The sequence below is a fragment of the Neophocaena asiaeorientalis genome, unplaced genomic scaffold (genome assembly GCF_003031525.2).
Source record: "Neophocaena asiaeorientalis asiaeorientalis breed wild unplaced genomic scaffold, Neophocaena_asiaeorientalis_V1.1 scaffold133, whole genome shotgun sequence".
NCBI lineage: Eukaryota > Metazoa > Chordata > Mammalia > Artiodactyla > Phocoenidae > Neophocaena > Neophocaena asiaeorientalis.
Window position 1 is genome coordinate 1,458,516 of NW_020174429.1, and position 17,648 is coordinate 1,476,163.

Genomic DNA, 17,648 nt, shown 5'->3' on the forward strand with positions numbered 1-17,648 from the left:
GCGGTCCATCTTGCAGGATCCAGTAAATGGAGCCAAGGTGAGAGAAGGCAGGCCTGGCTGAGTCAATGAGGAGCAAAAGCCGGAGGCAGATAAGGACAAGCCATGTTCATAGATGGATTTGGCTGGACTGGAGGCCTGTGAAGGGGAGAGAGGGGGATGGAGGGCCCCTGGGGTGGAAGTGGGCCAGCGAGCCCCTGAGTGCCAGGCTAAGCACTCTGTCCCCTGCAGCCCAGTCAGCTGGACCTGGTAAGGATGCGCTGTGTTACAGAACTTTGACGCACATGCTAATTCACCCAAAGAGCTTGTCTCAATTTAGAGAGAGTCACCCCATTATGAAAATGTATACTCTTCCTAAGGGTAAGGCTCTAAAGCCAAACAAACTTCCAGGTGCCCATTAAACACTCTTATCTCCAACCTTAGACTTGCCAGCGAGTACCTCTGCTGTCCCCCGGCAGCCCAGGCCCTTTTCTCAGCCCAGGCCTGTTTGCCCCTCCGTTTGGGTGGCTGCTGCTCTGAGCACAGATGCTAATTATGCCTTGAGCACAGCCCTGTTTTTTCTCTGCTTAATCGTCCCAGGCCCAGCCGTCCCTGCCCAGTTGGTCCTCGGTAACCTCCTTGCACCCAAACGCACCACAGAACCAGCTAAGCTCCTTTACCCAAGGGGCAGACCTCCCGGCCAGCTTCTGCCATGTGTCTTCAAACTCCACCCACCTGCCCCACCCCGGGAAGACTGGCACCTCTGCCTGGGAACCAGGCTGCTGCAGGCATTTCTTCTTCATACAAAGAGGACGTGATCTAAGCAAAGGCTTCTTCAGCATTCCGTGCTTGGGGGCAGAGTAAGAGGCCGGTGTGCCCCTCCCCCAGCTCCTCAAGGCCCCTTGCTGGTTACTTGCACCCTCCCCACTCCCACCCCCTGCAGAGTCTGGAATTGGTAGGAGGGACCCCTGGTTAGCTTGGCATACCAAGAAGAACCTTCTGAGAAGCTTCTTCCCAGGCTCAAGACAAGGTGGATTGGCAAAGCCCTTCAGATGACCGTGTGCCCATCGGTGAGCAATGCTGGGCTCCGGGGCTGCAGCGGCCTAGGGCTCTGTGCACAGGGAGGCCTTTCCTTGGAAGCTGGTGGGTCACCCTCTGTGGCAGTGCCCCTCTCCTGGTCCCCTCTGAGACTGCAGAGAGGTCAGCCCTCTGTCCATACCTACTTCCCCATCTCTTCTTCTTTCTGATTAAATTTCTTTGCCTTCATGAAAGGAAACATCTTGCACCCCCAGGATGCATCCTGTCTTCCCGAGGGGCCCACCGTGCTCTGATGTGTTTAAACCCGGGAGAGGGAGGACAGAAAGGCGATGGGTGTGAAGGGGAGGCCTCGCTCAGGGACTCGGGTGGCTAGACAGCGGCGCGGCCACCCGGGAAAGCTCACCCAGGGGAGGAAGGACTGTTTCGCAAGCGAGGCTGGGCAAGCGCTCTGAGCTGGCCCATCGGCCCTGGCACGCGGCTGGGCCTGTTAGGAAATCCAGGAGCCGCTCTGTCTGCTTTCCAGCAGGCGCCACTTCTCTTTCCACTGCTTTGCTCAATTCACGGCCCGGCTCCAGGGCCAGGCTGGCGGGTCGGCGGGCAGGCTGGGCACCCTCTGCCACAGGCCTGGTGCCCGGAAGTGCCCACTCCTGCCTCGGCCCGTGTTAAGGGTCCCCGGGCCTGAGCTGCAGAACTGCGCCGATCAGGCCGGCCGGCTATCGTGGCCATCTCGGGTAGGAGGGCAGGGTGACTCTCGGGGAAGGATTCCAGACTGTTTCCTTCTCTGTTGAGCTCCAACGCCCTTATCTCCTTTCCTGCCAGGCGGGACTCCTCACGAGTCACACAAAAGAAAACCCCACCCAAGACACACAACCCCGCACAGGCTTGAAGGAGGAGGGCTTGCGTCTGGTTCCGTTCAGGCTACCCGTTTATCAGCCAAGGGAGCAGTAAGTGTGCGTTGAGCTCATGTCATATATTTGGTCCAGAAGGGGTGGAGGGGCAGGTTGAAGAGACGAGGCCATCCAAGCCATGGAGCCACCTTGGAGGCTGCCTGTCAATCAACTGAGATGTTTCTTGGAGGAAGAACAACCCAGGGGAAAGGGGGCAGGCAAAGGACAGTTACACAGTTCGGGGGCAATTGGGATAGAGATGGGGGGTCGTGATGGGACTAAGTAGAACGAGGGGTGGGCGACGCGAGAGAGAATAAGCAAGCAGTGCACAGCCCCTCGCTCCAGCGTCTCGCAGGCATGAGTATTCCTCCCCATTCACAGAATACGGGGATACAGGAATGATAACCGGAAGAGGGGAACATGGAAAACGGAAGCCCCAGGAAGTCCGCTGATTCTGCAGTATACGAGGCTTGTCGCTCTGAGAACTGCAGGTAGAGCCCAGGCCGTGCAGCTCCTAACTCTGTCCCAGGCTTGTTGTTGAGCCTCAGAAGGGCAGTCTACCCCCAGCACGTTCAGACTTGCTGCTGGGCTGCGCTTCCTGGAGGCAGGGGGCTGGCCTAGTTGACCCCTCAAGTTCTCATTCCAAGCTAGCGGCTGCCGCAGCTTCTACAGGCGAGTTGCTATGGGAACTATAACTTTGAATTTCCTGGCTCTGGGGCTGTGAAAATCACAACCTGAACCTTCCATTGATGTGGGTTTCTCGATTAATTTCCTGTTTGATTGTTTACTTTAGAGAGCGGAAAATGCCTTTGCAGGCAGCTACTTCCCTCCAGCGAGCTGCTTATCACACCCTCCCCCCAAAGCCAGCAAGGTCAAGTCCAGGCCTCAGGTGGGCGGAGGTTGGGGGGCTGCAGAGAGCCAAGGGAAGGGGCCAGGGGAGGCGCCGGGAGAGACTTGTGAGTTCAGAGACTGGCCCCGTGAGGGGTGTCTGCCCACTGTCCCAGGCCTCAGGCCTGGGCCCCAGCCAGCCCAAACCCCTCCCCTTGTCTCAGGGAACTATTTGATGCTGAGTCAGACGCAAAATGCAGTCATTCCTTCAGAGGGGCGTCCAGAGGGTGCTGTCAAGGGAGTGACGGTCCCAGGTGCCACCCATTGCCTCCAGGCCAGGCACTCCTGGCCAGGCTCCACCAGAGGAAGCTTGGAGAACAACTGCTTTCCCATCTGCCTCTCCTTCAACTGCTCTCCCCAGGGCCCCGCCAGCAGCCTGTTAACAGAATTCCGTCCTGTTCCGGCTTCCATCCTTGGAGAGCGGTTCTCGCTGGTAAGCCCAGGTGAGGCCAAGTGAGGCCCTGCGGCAGGTACCCTGATCCGCAGTGATCACCGCCTCCCGCTGGGAGCAGGGCCGCTTCGCCGCCTTCGGAGCCCTTCTCCTCACCCCACCTGCTGAGCCGCTCAGAGGTGGGCAGGAGTACTTAGGCACCAGGAGGGGAGGTGGAACAGGCCAGAGGTGTACTGACTGTTCGGGTGGTGATGGGAGACGGGGGGCTCCCAGCCCCTCAGTGCCCCTTCCCTTGTCTAGGCGACTGTTATAAGGTACCCTCCTAATCAGGGCACTTTTGAAAGCGAAAGGAATATTACTAATTATTTGGGATGAACACGAGAAGCATCCCAGGCAAACCGGGGTGTGTGGTCACCCCACCTTTTGCTGACCTCTTGCCATTAGTCTTATTTATGTGGGACTTACTCATGGGGCAGCGGTTATGTCCTTTGACTTTGGAGGCAGACTAGACCTGGGTTCCAAAGCCGCTTTTCCATTACCCGTGCACTCGTGGGGAGTTCATTTCACTCTCCATGCCTCAGTTTCTACAGTTATACAATGAGAGTAATTACAATGGTATTTAACTCAGATAAACTGGTAAAAGGATAAAATGGATTTTAAAACACACACAAAGTTCAGAGCTTGGCATCTGGAGTCAGCACTCCAAAAAATGTAAGCCAGGTACTGACTGAGGACCCAGAAGGTGTGACTCAGCCCTCAGGAGACCCCTCCTGAAAGGTAAAACCTCAGGGCTACCTCGGGCATCTTGTGTTCCCCCTTTAAGAGAGATCCATGGACATCAGGGCAGTGAATATAGAAGAGGACAGACAAGGCTTCTAGAAGGAAAGGCAAGGGCATTAAAGGAGAAGCTGGAAGGTGTTGATAGCAGTCACGACCAACGTCCTTGATGTTTCAAACCCCGACGCAGGGTCCCGGGAACTCATGTCTGGAGGGACTACATGAACAGAACTTGCCTCCTGTCCAGGCTACCGGCCAGGGCTTGGCCCCCAAGAGGAGGCATTGGAGCCGTGGCCCCGTCCTCTGGCTCTGGTGTCTGCAGAAGGATTCAGTGTCTGCTCTGAGCCCCAGATTACGTTTCCACCCCCTGGGGCCAGCTGTGGGATGAAGCATTCCCCCATGTGACATTTACTGTGGCCACTTTGTACAGGCGGTTTGCAAGCTCTGCAGGAAGGAGGCTAATTATTCCCTCCAGGGCGCCTGGTCCACAGTTAGGGTGCCTGCCCGTCTTAGTTAGGAGGGCAGACAGCCAGACCACAGGGCACAAGCTTGGACTGAAGTCCAGTGCAGAACCATGAATTTCCTTGACATCTGACCATAGCTGCCACACCGGGTCTTCTTATTAGGCTAGTGGAAAAGTGACAGTTGGGGCAAATTCCCCTATCCCGGGGATGTCTGAAACGCAGGCAGTCACAGAATGACGGTAATAAGTAATGAATGTAAAACAACACTAATCTCCTAGTTGCCCAGACAGACCGGGCAGCGTGAGCATTACACGGGTACCTATCCACAGCCACACTCGTGCTTCCTGTCCACTTCAGGGGAGTGATAGCCTTTGTCTTATTTAAGGCTAACTCAGGCATCAGTCCTCTCCTCTCTCCCGCACGCTACGTGCTCATCTCTGCCCCTGCTCAAGTCTCTCCCGCTGTACCGACCATTCCCCCGGACCCTGGGCCAGTCTCTTTTTCCTAGCATCCTACCCTTCTTCTCTTCCATAGGCAAGTTCCCTGCCCCGCCCCCAAAAAAAGAGAGACGGAGGAGGAAAGGAGAGTGAGAGACAGAGAAGGAAGAACAGAAACCCCCAAAGAAAAAGCAATGGTCAGCTCTTTCTCTCTCCACTTCCTGCCCTCGCTCTGTCTCTCCAGCTCCACATTACCCAGGCTTCCACCCACCCCTCCCTGTATGAAGTCATCGTAGCAAAGGTCGCCTGTGCTCTCCTAATCACCAAATCCAGGGGGCCCTGGTCATTGTTCATCTCACTTGACCTCTCTGAGCTTTTGACACTGTTGACCTTGTCGACAAGAAGTGACCTTGACTTCTTAGCACTCCCTTGGCTTCTATGACGTCATTTTTTCCTGCTCTGCCTACTTGCCTGACCACCCTCTTCCTCCTTTGGGGGTTCCTCCTCCTCTGCCGCCCTTACGATGTTGCTGTTTCCGGGTTTGGAGCTCTTACCATCTTCTCTTATTCCACGTCATTCCCCAGGTCACACCTGTGGCCTTGACTCACACCTGGGCACTGATAGTCACAGGTGGCCAGTCTCCCACTAGTCTTCGTCCCTGATGACCCGCAAGGATGGTGGGCTTGGTATTTCTAACGCTGAACTCATTCCTTTTTTCCAGAACCAACTCTTCCTGCCTTCCTAATAGCGCTGGTGGCACCACAGTTTATTCCGCGGACAAGCCCCAAACCCGGGGCTTATCCACCTTCCGCATTGTCCCTTTCCTCACCTTTACTTCTGCCTCCTAAGCTATCTCCTCCCATTGTCCCTGCCCTCACTCGAGCCGCCATAATTTCTCACTGGTCTCCTTGCCTCCAATTCTCCCACCACCCCACCCAGCTCCAGTCCACTCTCCACATTGCAAACAGTGTCATCCTACGCACCAGTTGCAATTCTTTTCGGTGGCTCTGCAGTCCTTTAGGATAAAATCCAAACCCAGTAGCATGGCATCTAGAGCCCTTTAGGATGTGGCCCTGGCCTTCTGTATCATCATATGCTCTCTCTCCCCCAGCACCGTATATTTTAGCCTCTTGAAATGCTTGTTATTCACCAGCGCACTCCATTAGTTCACCTTTTTTTTTTTTTTTTTTGTGCATATGCCATGTGCTGCCACTTGGGGCACATGCCTGGCGTGTTCTTCACCGCCACCATTCCGTCCCAGGCTCCAACCCCACATACCTAGCACAATCTCTCTGTTTTCCCTACTAGACTCTAAGTTACAAGTTTTATTCTCCTTGTTATCCCGGTACTTACACCGTGTTTAGTACATAGTAGGTGTTCCATAAATGTTGTCGAAGGATGGCTGGCTGGCTGAATGGATGGCTGGATGGTGAGTGGGTGAGAGGGTAGATGGGTAGATAGGAAGATGGGTGAAAGGATGAGTGGGTAGATGGAAGGCTGGATACATGATGTGTGGGTGGATAAAAGAACGGATGGCTAAATGGATGCATTGGTGGATGGATGGATGGATGCATGCATGCATGCATAGATGGAGAGATGGTGGCCAATGCAGAAAAAGAATAGGTAAAATCAATTCAGTTTTGTGAAGGCCCGGATTGATTATCATCACCAATCAACAAAAGTAAGAATTATGGGGCTTCCCTGGTGGCGCAGTGGTTGAGAGTCCGCCTGCCGATGCAGGGGACGCGGGTTCGTGCCCCGGTCCGGGAAGATCCCACATGCCGCAGAGCGGCTGGGCCCGTGAGCCATGGCCGCCGAGCCAGCGCGTCCGGAGCCTGTGCTCCACGATGGGAGAGGCCATTTGCGTACCGCAAAAAAAAAAAAAAAAGAATTATGAGCTCCAACCAGCAAAGTAAGAATTAGCTAATGTGGGAGAAATTAAAGTAATTCCCCAAGGAAAAGGATGCTGACCCAGGGCTTCTAAGCACTTTCTAGTTCTTCCCAGACTTACTGTCTGTCTGGCTTGTGTAAGTAAGTCACGAACTACTGAGCCTCGGTTTCTCTGTCTATTAAGCAGAGATAATAATGCCTGTGTCCTTTCCCTGTCTCCACAAGAGTGTCACGGGGATAAATGGGATGGTACATTACAAAGTGGGTCGAGATCTTCAGGAAAGATACATGTTTATGAAGATATACATTTAATAACAATAATAACACCTTGCATTTGAATCAAGCTTTGCACTTTTCAGAACTCTTTCACATGCATTATCTCCAGTGACTCTCAAAACAATTCTAGGCAAGTATTCTCCCCATTCTCAAGTGAGGAAACTGAAGTGCAGGGTGACTAAGTGGCATGCCCGGAGTTACTCTTAGTGAGAAGCCAAACCTTCTGCACGTTTTGATTTTTGTTTTTTGTTTTTATTTATTTTATTTATTTATTTTTGGCTGCATTGGGTCTTCATTGCTGCGCGTGTGGGCTTTCTCTACTTGCAGAGAGCGGGGGCTACTCTTCGTTGAGGTGCACGCAGGCTTCAGTAGATGTGCTCGCGGGCTCTAGAGCGCAGGCGCACGGGCAGTTGCTCCGCGGCATGTCGGATCTTCCCAGACCAGGGCTCAAACCCATGTCCCCTACATTGGCAGGCGGATTTTTAACCACTGCGCCACCAGGGAAGCCCTGCTTCTGCACGTTTTTGATGACGGCCTCTTGTGGCTAGATTATCTACTTCCCTGCCTCCCTGAAGAGACCCAGATGTAATTGACCCTCTTCTTGAAGATTCAAGGCCATTATGAGGAGCTGTCCTCTAGACTCAGCTGTAGATGCCGGTCCAGGTCCACCAGAGGCACAGGGTGGAGGTGCCCTGACTCGAACCTGAGGGCCCTCCTGAGATACAGGTGGCCCTGTGCAGCTCCTCGCCCCGGCCACCATTCTAGACCACGTGCCAAGCATCGGGGCCATCTCCTCTGGCTCTGCCTCATTCTTCTGCCTCTCCCCATCTCTCCACCGTCAAGGCTTGTGCCCATCACTGTGGCTTCCTCAGCCCCTGGAGACCTGCACCTCCCACTCTTGCTTCTTCTTTTTCTCTCTCCTCTTCCCACTACTTCTTCCATGCTTGCAGGGTATCCTGCCACTGCCCTTCTGTAGGCCCAGCCAGCCAATCAGAGCTCTGGGTTTGTTCCCCAGCAAACCAGCCAATCACACACACTCTGAAATCTCCTCACTCTTGCTCCTTTGTTGCTGCTCCCAGCCTACCCTTGACTACCTTCAAAAGAGGGGCTCCTGCAGGTGGGGACTGGCAGAGCTTTTACTGGGGCTGCATTAGGCTGTCTGGGTTTGTTCTACCAGGGTTGGAACCAAGCTGTTGGTGAGCTGAGGTGGTTGGGGGAGCTTGGGCGGGGGGTGGCTAGAAGAAATTGTGATCTCCAGCACTCACTCCCCTCCCGCACAGGAAGACGGCCCCAGGGTCCCTCCATCAGCACCCTCTTTCCCTCCCCACAGGGTGGCATCCCAAGCAACCAGCCTGGCTGCACTGAGGGCACCCCTTGGGCGGCATGGTCCTGCCCTGGCTTCCTTCCCCCGGGGACTCCGAGGTGCTCCCACCAGGCTCCTTTCTCCCTCTGCTGTCCAGCCGCCCACAGCCTGACTCGAAGCACCTTGGCCTCTCCCCGAGGGAGGATATGAAGGGTGTGCCCACAACAAGTCTCCGGCAGAGACAATAGGACAGGAATGCATTAGCTTCCGAACAAACACTGTGTGGGCTCGCACAATTGCCTTGGATTCTCGTCCAAGAAACACATTTCGCTGTTCCAGGGTGCCTGCCCCGGCCCGCCCACACTCCTTTCTGTGCCAGAGACTTTGACGAGTGGGCTGCTCCTCCCCCACCCCCGGGGCCTTCAGCCCCCAGGTCTGCAGCCCTGTCTCCTCCATCCCTACAGCTTTTCTTCCGAAGAGCGATAGCAGAGAAAGGGGACAGTCCTGTCCAGGCAGAGAATGACCTGCCCACCAAAGAGTACCTGCTCCGTGCCACTGCTTTTAAACCATTTTTAAATCGTGGTTTAAAAAAAAGCAAGCATAAGATTGACCATTTTAGCCATTTTAAAGTGGACAGTTCGGTGGCATTAAGCACATTCACGTCGTTGTGCAACCATCACCACCATCCGTCTCCAGAACTTTCCCATCTTGCAAAACTGAAACTCTGTCCCCATTAAGCACTAACTCCCTAGTCCCTCTTCCTCAGCCCCTGACAACCACCATTCTACTTCCTGTCTCTATGAATTTGTTCCAGGTCCCTCATACAAGTGGAATCCTACAATACTTGTCCTTTTGCGACTGGCTTATTTCACTCAGCATAAGGTCTTCAAGGTCCGTCCATGTCGCAGCATGTGATAGGATTTCCTTCCTTTTTAAGGCTGAATAACATTCCATTGTATGGATGGACCACACTGAGTTTATCCATTCATCCATCAGTGGACACTTGGGTTGCTCCCACCCCTTGCCTGTTGTGAATCACGCTGTTGTGGACACGGGTGGACAAGAATCTGTTCAAGTCGCCACTACTTTCTGAGAGTTGCTTGGAGTTAAATGAAGCATTGTCTCCAGAAGACCCCAAATAGAACACGCATAAACAACAGAGTTGGCCCCCTCAGTGTACCAGCAGGGATTCATTTGTCCAGAAACTAGCTGTGTTTTAGGAAAGCAAGCCATGAAGAAGTGGAACACAAAACAGGTAAGTTTTGGCCAAGACAGAAAAGAGTGGAAAGGTCTTGCCCTTGGACACTGCCCACAAAGAGCGAGACAAGGACGGATCCCTGAGAAGCCGTTGATCACCCAGAGGCACTGGAGCCTCTCAGAGTGACACTGACAGGGGTCCTGGGGAGGGAGCCCCGTAGCATGTGTCAAGTGCTCCCCCGGGGTAAGGCCAGCGGCCTCTCGTTCCACCACACAGAGCAGCAGGGTGGGACTTCCCAGCTGTGATGATGGGGGCTGAGGGGACGTCCTCTCTGCAGCCCTTCAGCTCTAAGGCTCCAAGGGTCCGCCCTCAAAAGCTGGCAACGGACAGGCCGAGATAGCGTTCGGGGGAGAGTAGGACGTGGTCTGCAGCACCCATTCCCCTCCCGAACTCTGCATCCCAGGAACTGCAGAGGAAAAGTACAGTGAAAGCCTGTCAGTCCTCCCCCACTTCCTTGAGAAAACCCAGCAGGCCGTTTGCGAGAGGGCCTATCACTCGATGTGATTCTTGGCTTAACACAGACTTTCCCAAACAACCAGTGAAAGATAAGGTGGGAGGAGAGGCTCTGGGGTGAGAGCCTGCCCACAGCCCTGCTTGAGAGTCCCCACCCTGAGTCTGTCCCCCCAGAGCCCAGAGCCCCCCAGGGAGGGAGCAGGCCTGCGGGGGTTTGGGTGTGCAGAAGGGAGGAGGTAGTCCAGTCACTAAGATGTGGAAAAGGAAGGAAGAACGGGAAGCCCTGGACCGGCTCTGCAGTTCTGAACCGTCACCGGGGAGCAGACGGAGGGCAGGCGGGCCTCGGGCCATAGAAGGAAAGAGGAGACACCTGCTCATCTGGGCAAAGTGCTGGCAGAAGCATTGAGGCTCCACGAGGCTGTCCACGCAGTGCGGGCAGAAGTCGGAGGGCCGCTTGGAGGGAGAAACAGTCACATTTCAGAGCATCTAGTACTTGTCCGGCCCCGGCTGTTCATAGAATTTCCCATCGTGTTACCTCCCATGTCCCGAAGCCCCAGGACCCCTAAGAAGCTGGTCTCAGAACGGAACATGATCCCAGGTTCATCTCAATTTCCCATGACAGTCATTACTAGCACCTACTATGTGTCAGCCAACATGCTAGGTGCACCCAGAGCAGGACCCCTTTCTTCCTTCCCATAAGCTCCCAGTTCTGCCTGCTCCCCTCGTCCCCAAATGGCTGCCACCACCCACTCTGTCTCTGGGAGTTCCCTTCCCACCAGATACCCGACTTTCCCCCTTTCTTGTGATTTCTACCAGCAATTTTTATTTTAAGGTTTCTCTTCCTGCTAAGCACTGTGGGAAATCTATTCAGGAACAAAGCTACCATCAGAAAGAAGTCCCAGCAAACCTCATAGAGTTCTCTTAATATTTGTCCTCATGTTCCGTGCAGAGTCAGTGGGGCTACGCCCACCTTCCCCCCGAGACAGTCAGGGCCCTCCAAGTCCTGGAACCAGCCCCCTCCCAGAGCAGGCTGGGTTGGATGCTGGAACCAACCCGTGGTCCAGTACCCATGACTCGGTACGCCTGCTGCAAGGTGAGTCACCTCCCCCCAGCTTTTTCCAGAACCTGCTTCCAGGGTTTTCTAGATGAGAGAGGTCCTTCCTAGTGTGACCCCCAGAATTCCCCCCAGACACTGACTCAGTGGAAGCTTCCCTTGGCTCCCCTTGAGGGGCTGCAGCCCTGCGGGGCAAGAAAACTCCAGAAGCAGACGCCGGCATGGGGAGGAGGGTGGACAGCTGTGTGCTGTAGGGTATTCCTCTGTGCAAATGTATCCTCATAATTTAACCGGTCCCCTTGTTGGTAGCCATTCAAGCTGTTTGCAAAAGTGCAGCAAAAACCTTATATCCATGTCATGGTGCATATGTGGGCAGCGGGGGGCAGGTGTGGAATAAATTCCTGGAAGTAGTATCGCCGCTCAGAGGGTTTGTACACTTGTAGTGTTGATAGCTATCACCCAATTGCCGTTTAGAGAGTCACACCAACTTCTGTTTCCACACACGCTGTACGTTTGCAGACACACTGATGATAATTTTGTGCCGTGTCTGCTCTGACAGGAGAAGCCTGTGGGGTGGAGGTATCCAAGTCCCGCTCACTGTCGCCTTTTCAGGCGCATGCGCTGGGGTGAGTTGCCCTGGGGCTGCGGCTCAAGGTTAGTCCCTCCTCACTCGCAGACCCTCCCAGCTGGGTGGGTTTTCTCCCTGCTACTCAAGGCATATTTGTTAGCAAATACTTCCAGGTGCTTACTATGTGCCAGACACGGTGCCAGGTTTCGGGAAGAGAATGGACCAAACAGGCCTTGCCCTCCTGGAGCTTGCCTTCCCCTGGGGGAGACAGCAGACAAACAAATAGATCGTATGTCAGGGGTGAGAGATGCTGTGGAGAGAAGTAAGCCAGGAGGTGAACGGTGGGATCACTTACACGCAGGCCGGTCAGGGAATCCCTGGTGGATGAGGTGATGTCGGGGCAGAGCCCTGAGTAAACTGAGGAAGGAAGGTCTGCAGACAGGTGGTGGCTGAGAATTCCTGGCTGACAAGAGCACAAAGGCCCAGAGTCAGAAGTGTGTCATTGGGCCGAGCATGCCCACCAATGGCCGTCAGCGCCTGTCACTGCATGGCCGACACTGTTACCTTCCCCGGGTTGTCCCTTGCTCTCCACCAGCTCATCTTTTGAGCAGCCTGAGACCTACCTCTGCTCCTTCATCCCCAAATGATTTCTTTTTCGGCGTGTCTACTGTGGGATCAGTTAATGCCCAGCCCTACCGAGATACGAAGAGGAAGGAGGTCTGGTCCCTGAGAGCATCTCTGGGCAGAGCAGCCCACACTGATCTGGCCCCTGGACTCAATTGACATTTAATGCATGCCTCTTCAGCCCCCCCGATGTGACTGCTTGCGGCTTCTGCTGGGGGAGACCCTGGGCAATATGACAGGAGAAGGGGGAAGTTAAGGAGGGTGTGTGGAATTTGGATTTCGAGTCTGCAGTGAGAACAGTCCCCGGGGCTGTGTGTGATTTCACCCTCCTTGAACGCGTCACGCCCAGATCAGAAACCTTGACTCCAGTTCTCGGTTAGTGGACAAGGAAGCTGACCCTAAAAATGCCTTGCTCTTGTGCTGTCTCCTTACCCTCCGCCCTTCCTTTAAAACAAAAAACAAAAACAATGCATAAATCATATCGACCCACCTTTATCGAATCCCTGCTGTTGCCAGGAGCTGTGCTAGGTGTTAAAGGGCAGCAGAGATGAACGTCACACTGCCCTGCCTTCAGGAGGCCACAGTTCACACTGGAAGATGTCTTGCCACTTGTGTGGAATGCTGAGCGGTGGGAAAGCCAGGGGGTGCTCGGGAGTGAGAAGCAGGGGTGGGCACCATGGGCTGGAGTGATCCAGAAGTCTCCAAGGAAAGCTGGAAAGTGACCTGGGAAAAAATGGGGAAAAAGGCAGAAAATAACAAATATTGGTGATGCTGTGGAAAAATCAGAACCCTAGGCACTGCTGGAGGGAATGAAAAATGGCACAGCCACTGTAGAAAACAGTTTATCAGGTCCTCAAACAGCTAAACGTGGAGTTACCACATGAGCCAGCAATTCCGCTCCTAGGTGCGTACCCAAGAGATGAAAACCCATGTCCACACAAAAACTCGTACACAAGTGTTCATAGCTGCCTTGTTCACGACAGCCAAAAAGTGGAGACAGCCCAAATGTCTATCAACTGATGAGTGGATAAACAAAACGTGGTGTGTCCATACAGTGGAATATCTTCCAACCCCAAGAAGGAATGAAGAACTGACACAGGCTACAACATGGATGAACTTTAAAAACATTATAAGTGGAAGAAGCCATTCACAAAAAAATCACGTGTTATATGATTCCATTGTATAAAATGTCCAGAATAGGTAAATCTATAGAGATTAAGGGGTTAGGGGTTGTCAGGGGTGGGGGTGGCAGGGGAAAGGGGACTGACCGCTAATGGGTACAGGTTTCTTTTGGGAGCCATGAACGTATTCTAGAGTTAGTAGTGATGGTCGCGCGACCTTGTGAATCTAAAAGTCACTGAATTGTACGCTTAAAAATGGTGAACGTGATGTTACGTGAGTTATGTCTCAATTTAGAGAGAGAGGGAGAGAGACTGAATGAATGAAACGCAGCACATAGAGGAAAGCCCGGACGGGGGTGGGGTGGCCAGTCCCCGTGCTGAGCCTCCCGGCCGTGGCCTTGGTCAGGAAGCAATTCCACCCTCTGGAACAGTCTGCATGGCTTTGCAGGCTCACATTGCTGGGCCGGTAGAGAAGACTGCTGTGATTTCTGCAAGTCCTCCTATAACCAGGGCCCAGGAGCACCTGAGACCATGGCTGGGCCCCTCTCACTAATCAGGAAATCTACGCGAATTTCATTTTTGCTGACCAGCTGCTCATAGCTGATGATCCCAGCATGCTTGCCACTGCCTTCAAACCCACCTGTGGCCTTGCTCGGCCGTGGCCTCTAGTCAAGCCCTCTGACCTGGCCGGGATGCCCACGCTCCGTGACTACGGCCGTCCTCTAGCTGCTTAGATCCCGTCAGAGAAATCACTGCTTCCTGGGGCAGTGCCCCTGCTGCCCTCCGTCCTTTGTGGGCTGCCTCTCTGGCCCGCCCCTGGGAGATGCTTGTTCTGGGCTGCAGGGGGCTGAGAGCAGCGCACCCATCCTAAGCGGAATTCTCTGCCGCTCTCTTCCAGCTCTTGCAATCTCAGGATGTGAAGGAAGATGCCGTCCTGTGCTGCTCAATGGAGGTAAGCAGCGTGGCTTAGACACCTCCCACCTCAGACCCTGTGCGTCCCTCTCGCCTTAACAGTTATGGGGGCTCAAGGACCACTGGAGGCATCCACGGGTCCAGGGCAAGGGCGTGTCGAGCGGGGCTGGTGGCGGACGGCTTCCTGAGTGGATGTGGACTTCTGCTGGAGGAGAGGGAACTGCCGGCTCTCTGGCGGGAAGGATGGAGTGCTAGCATCGTCCACTCTCCCTCTGCCCCCAAGACCACCTCCTCCTCGGCCAGGTGCACCACATAAATGACTTAGGAGATTTTAGGTGATGCCCTGCCCCCACATATCTTCTTTGGCTTCAGTGGTGTGGGGTTTGGGGGGAGGTGCTGAGGCTTGAACCCCCAGGTTGGCACTGTCCACTTCCAAGCAGCCCCCATGGGAGGTCCCACTCCTGTTCCCAAGGTGTGGCCTCTGCTCTCCGGGATCTTCCTTCAGACACTTGGCTTTGGCCCAGTTACAGGGACAAAGCTGTGCCTTCAGAAAACAGTCCAAGGGGAATCCCCTGGCGGCCCAGTGGTTAGGACTCCGCGCTTCCTCTGCTGAGGACACAGGTTCGATCCCTGGTCGAGGAACTAAGATCCTGCAAGCTGCACGGCGTGGCCAAAAAAAAAAAGAAAGAAAGAAAACAGCCCAGGGACATTCAGAGTGGAGCGTGGTGAGGAGAGGAGCTTCCAGGGCCCACACCCAGGGCACGCCGGGGCTCCAGGCAGGGGAGATAGGAGGGGAGGAGAAAGCATGGTCCCTGCCTCCAGACAGCTTGTGGTCTGGCTAGAGATAGAGACCTCTGTCACATGCACAGAGTGGATGGGACGGTGTAGAGAATAAATATGGGTACAGAGCATGCATCCCTGAGGAGTTAGGAGAGAGGTCCGAGTGGGCCAGAAAGGTCAGGGAAGGTTTCGTGAAGAAGGCAGAGCCTTGAAAAAGCGGGTGGGCTGAGGCTGGAGGTGGGGCAGAGATGGGGACTTAGATTATAGGGAGAGGAGCTGCACGGGCTGCCGGCCGAGGGTGCGCTGATCCAGAGGATCGGGGCTCCTTCTTCCTAAGGGGGCTTTTCGAGATGACCAGGGGCCTCTCTTGGGGGCAGGCCCTCTGACTGGTCTTCTGCCCCAGTTCATATTTCTCTCCTCCCCTTCGTGTCACAGGTGTGGGCAGGGGTCAGTTCTGGGGGTATGTAGGTGCGATTGGGGGCAGGAGAGAAGGAAAGAGAGAAACAGGAGACCTCATCCCTGCTCTCGGGTTCCACACGGACACATGCAGGTAATAATGACCAAGTTCGTTTCCAGAGAGACATCCCAGCAAGTGAAAATTGACACGGTGCCACCTGGTCACTCTTGAAGGAAGCAGGTCACACGGCCATTGAGGTTGTGGGCGATAGTCAAAGAAGGCTTCCTGTAGGAGGGGAGGCAAGTGGATGAAGGGAGAAGCAGCGTGTTCCTGGTGAGGACTCTTAGCAGCCCTGGGCAGCAGGCAATATTCTGACCCCTCTTATTCCTCCGGCAGATTGGGTATTAAATGTGGGCTCTCGCATTGGCTGTGTCCACCCTCCACACTCTCCATCCTTCTGCCCTGTGGCATAGAGGCCTGGGCCTGCGCCTTCCTGGGATAATCCAGCTATTTCCCGTTCCTGCCCCCAGCACCCCTAACCAAGGTGGGTCAGGAGCCCTTTCAGGGCCCAGCTCACGTCCTAACCCCACTTCTCTGCCCGCAGCTGCAGAGCACAGGCCGACTGCTGGAGGAGCAGCTGCCCGAGATGATGGCAGAGCTCCTGGCCAGCGCCCGCGACAAGATGCTGTGCCCCTCGGAGTCGATGCTGACCCGGTCCCTGCTGCTGGAGGTCATCGAGCTCCACGCCAACAGCTGGAACCCTCTGACGCCCCCCATCACGCAGTACTACAACAGAACCATCCAGAAACTGACAGCCTGACAGCCAGGGGGCCTGGCGGGTGGCCCGAGGGCAGCTGGGGCCCTGGTGCACAGAGCCAGATGGACAGGCGGGAGGACAGGGGTGGCCCTGCCAGCAGAAAGAAATGGGGAGGAAGGCAAGCAGAGCCGGCGGCCAGTATGGAGCCAGACGGGGAAGGGACCAAAGCCCTAGGAGGAGCGCCCCCCTATCCGAGCCCCCCAGCCCGAGCATGCAGCAGCTCACACCAGTAAGGGGAGCATGTTTCTTCCTCACGGTGGCCCGGCCCTCCCCCCGCTCACTTCCACTCCTCCCCGCCCCATCCCAGGCAACATGTCCCCAGCAGGGCTGTGTGCAAGGGGTTCATCTCTGTGACTCCTCAGAGGCCTTGGCAGCCTGCACGCAGGGTACAGCTTGGGTCAGAAAGGACCTCAGAAGGCTGAAAAACTGGGTCGGAGACGGGCTCGCATTGTTCCCGCATGCTGTCAGCCACAGTCGCCAACTGGCAGCAGGCGACATGTAGCAGATGTCCGGGAGTACAAAGGCAGGCACGGTCCCCACCAGCCGCCCGCAATTGACGGCCTTTGTCCTCACGGCCGAGCGGGGGGACAGAGGCGTCTCCTCTAACCTTCATGCTCCACCCTCCCCACTTCCAGCCCTCAAGCTGCAGGCCCAGGGGGCCGGGGGCGGGCCTGGGGCCTGGAGGAGAGATGGAGTTTTTCCTTCTACTTGCACTCTTTCGTTTCATTGTGTTTTATTTTTTCGAAAGTCAGCTGCTTTGAAGTCTCCTCTCTCAACGCAAAGGGCCCGCAATGTGATCACACAGTCAGCACCGCGAGGACCCCCTGATGAGAGGGAGATCAAACCCGGCCCCCTCTGGAAGGATTCTAGCCACAGACAGCTTGCCAGTAGCCAATTAGGGTAACTGGAAACTTCTGCCCCGGCAGGGGAACCCGCTGGAACCCTGTGCCCCTCAGGCCCCGGCTTCCAGTACCTCTGTTCTCTCTTTTTCCAGCTTCCTCCCTCAAAGGGCTGATACTGTCGCTGCTGGGAAAGCATTAAACCCGTCCTGCCCCGGGGCCTTATAGTGAACCGGGCTCAGAAGGAGGCTGGCGAATTAAAACCAAAACGCCCGGTGATGCTTCCCCGCTCCACACACAGGTCTTGTCCCAAGCTCTCACTGGAGGGAGAATGGGGGCGCCCCGCAGGGCTCCCCAGGGCTAGCTAAACGGGCTGTGCCAGTGCCCTAGCCCATAGCCACGGTCTGTGCCCCGGGAGGGCTGTGGCACTGCAGCCCCAGGGCTGTCGGGAAGGGGTGAATTCATTGAGTCGTGGGGACCATCAGGGGACCCAGCAAG

General features: G+C 55.2%; 1 protein-coding gene across 2 annotated transcripts in view; it reads left to right on the forward strand.

The window, feature by feature from the left end:
- CTIF (cap binding complex dependent translation initiation factor) overlaps nt 1-16,432 on the forward strand; it is a 304,284-nt gene extending 287,852 nt beyond the window's left edge. For both annotated transcript variants that reach the window (XM_024756820.1, XM_024756821.1), the window contains exons 11-12: nt 14,304-14,357; nt 16,099-16,432. In XM_024756820.1, coding sequence (XP_024612588.1) covers nt 14,304-14,357; nt 16,099-16,314 — 270 coding nt within the window. In that variant the 3' untranslated portion in view covers nt 16,315-16,432. The remainder of the gene's footprint in view (nt 1-14,303; nt 14,358-16,098) is intronic.
- The last annotated feature ends 1,216 nt before the right edge of the window (nt 16,433-17,648 follow it).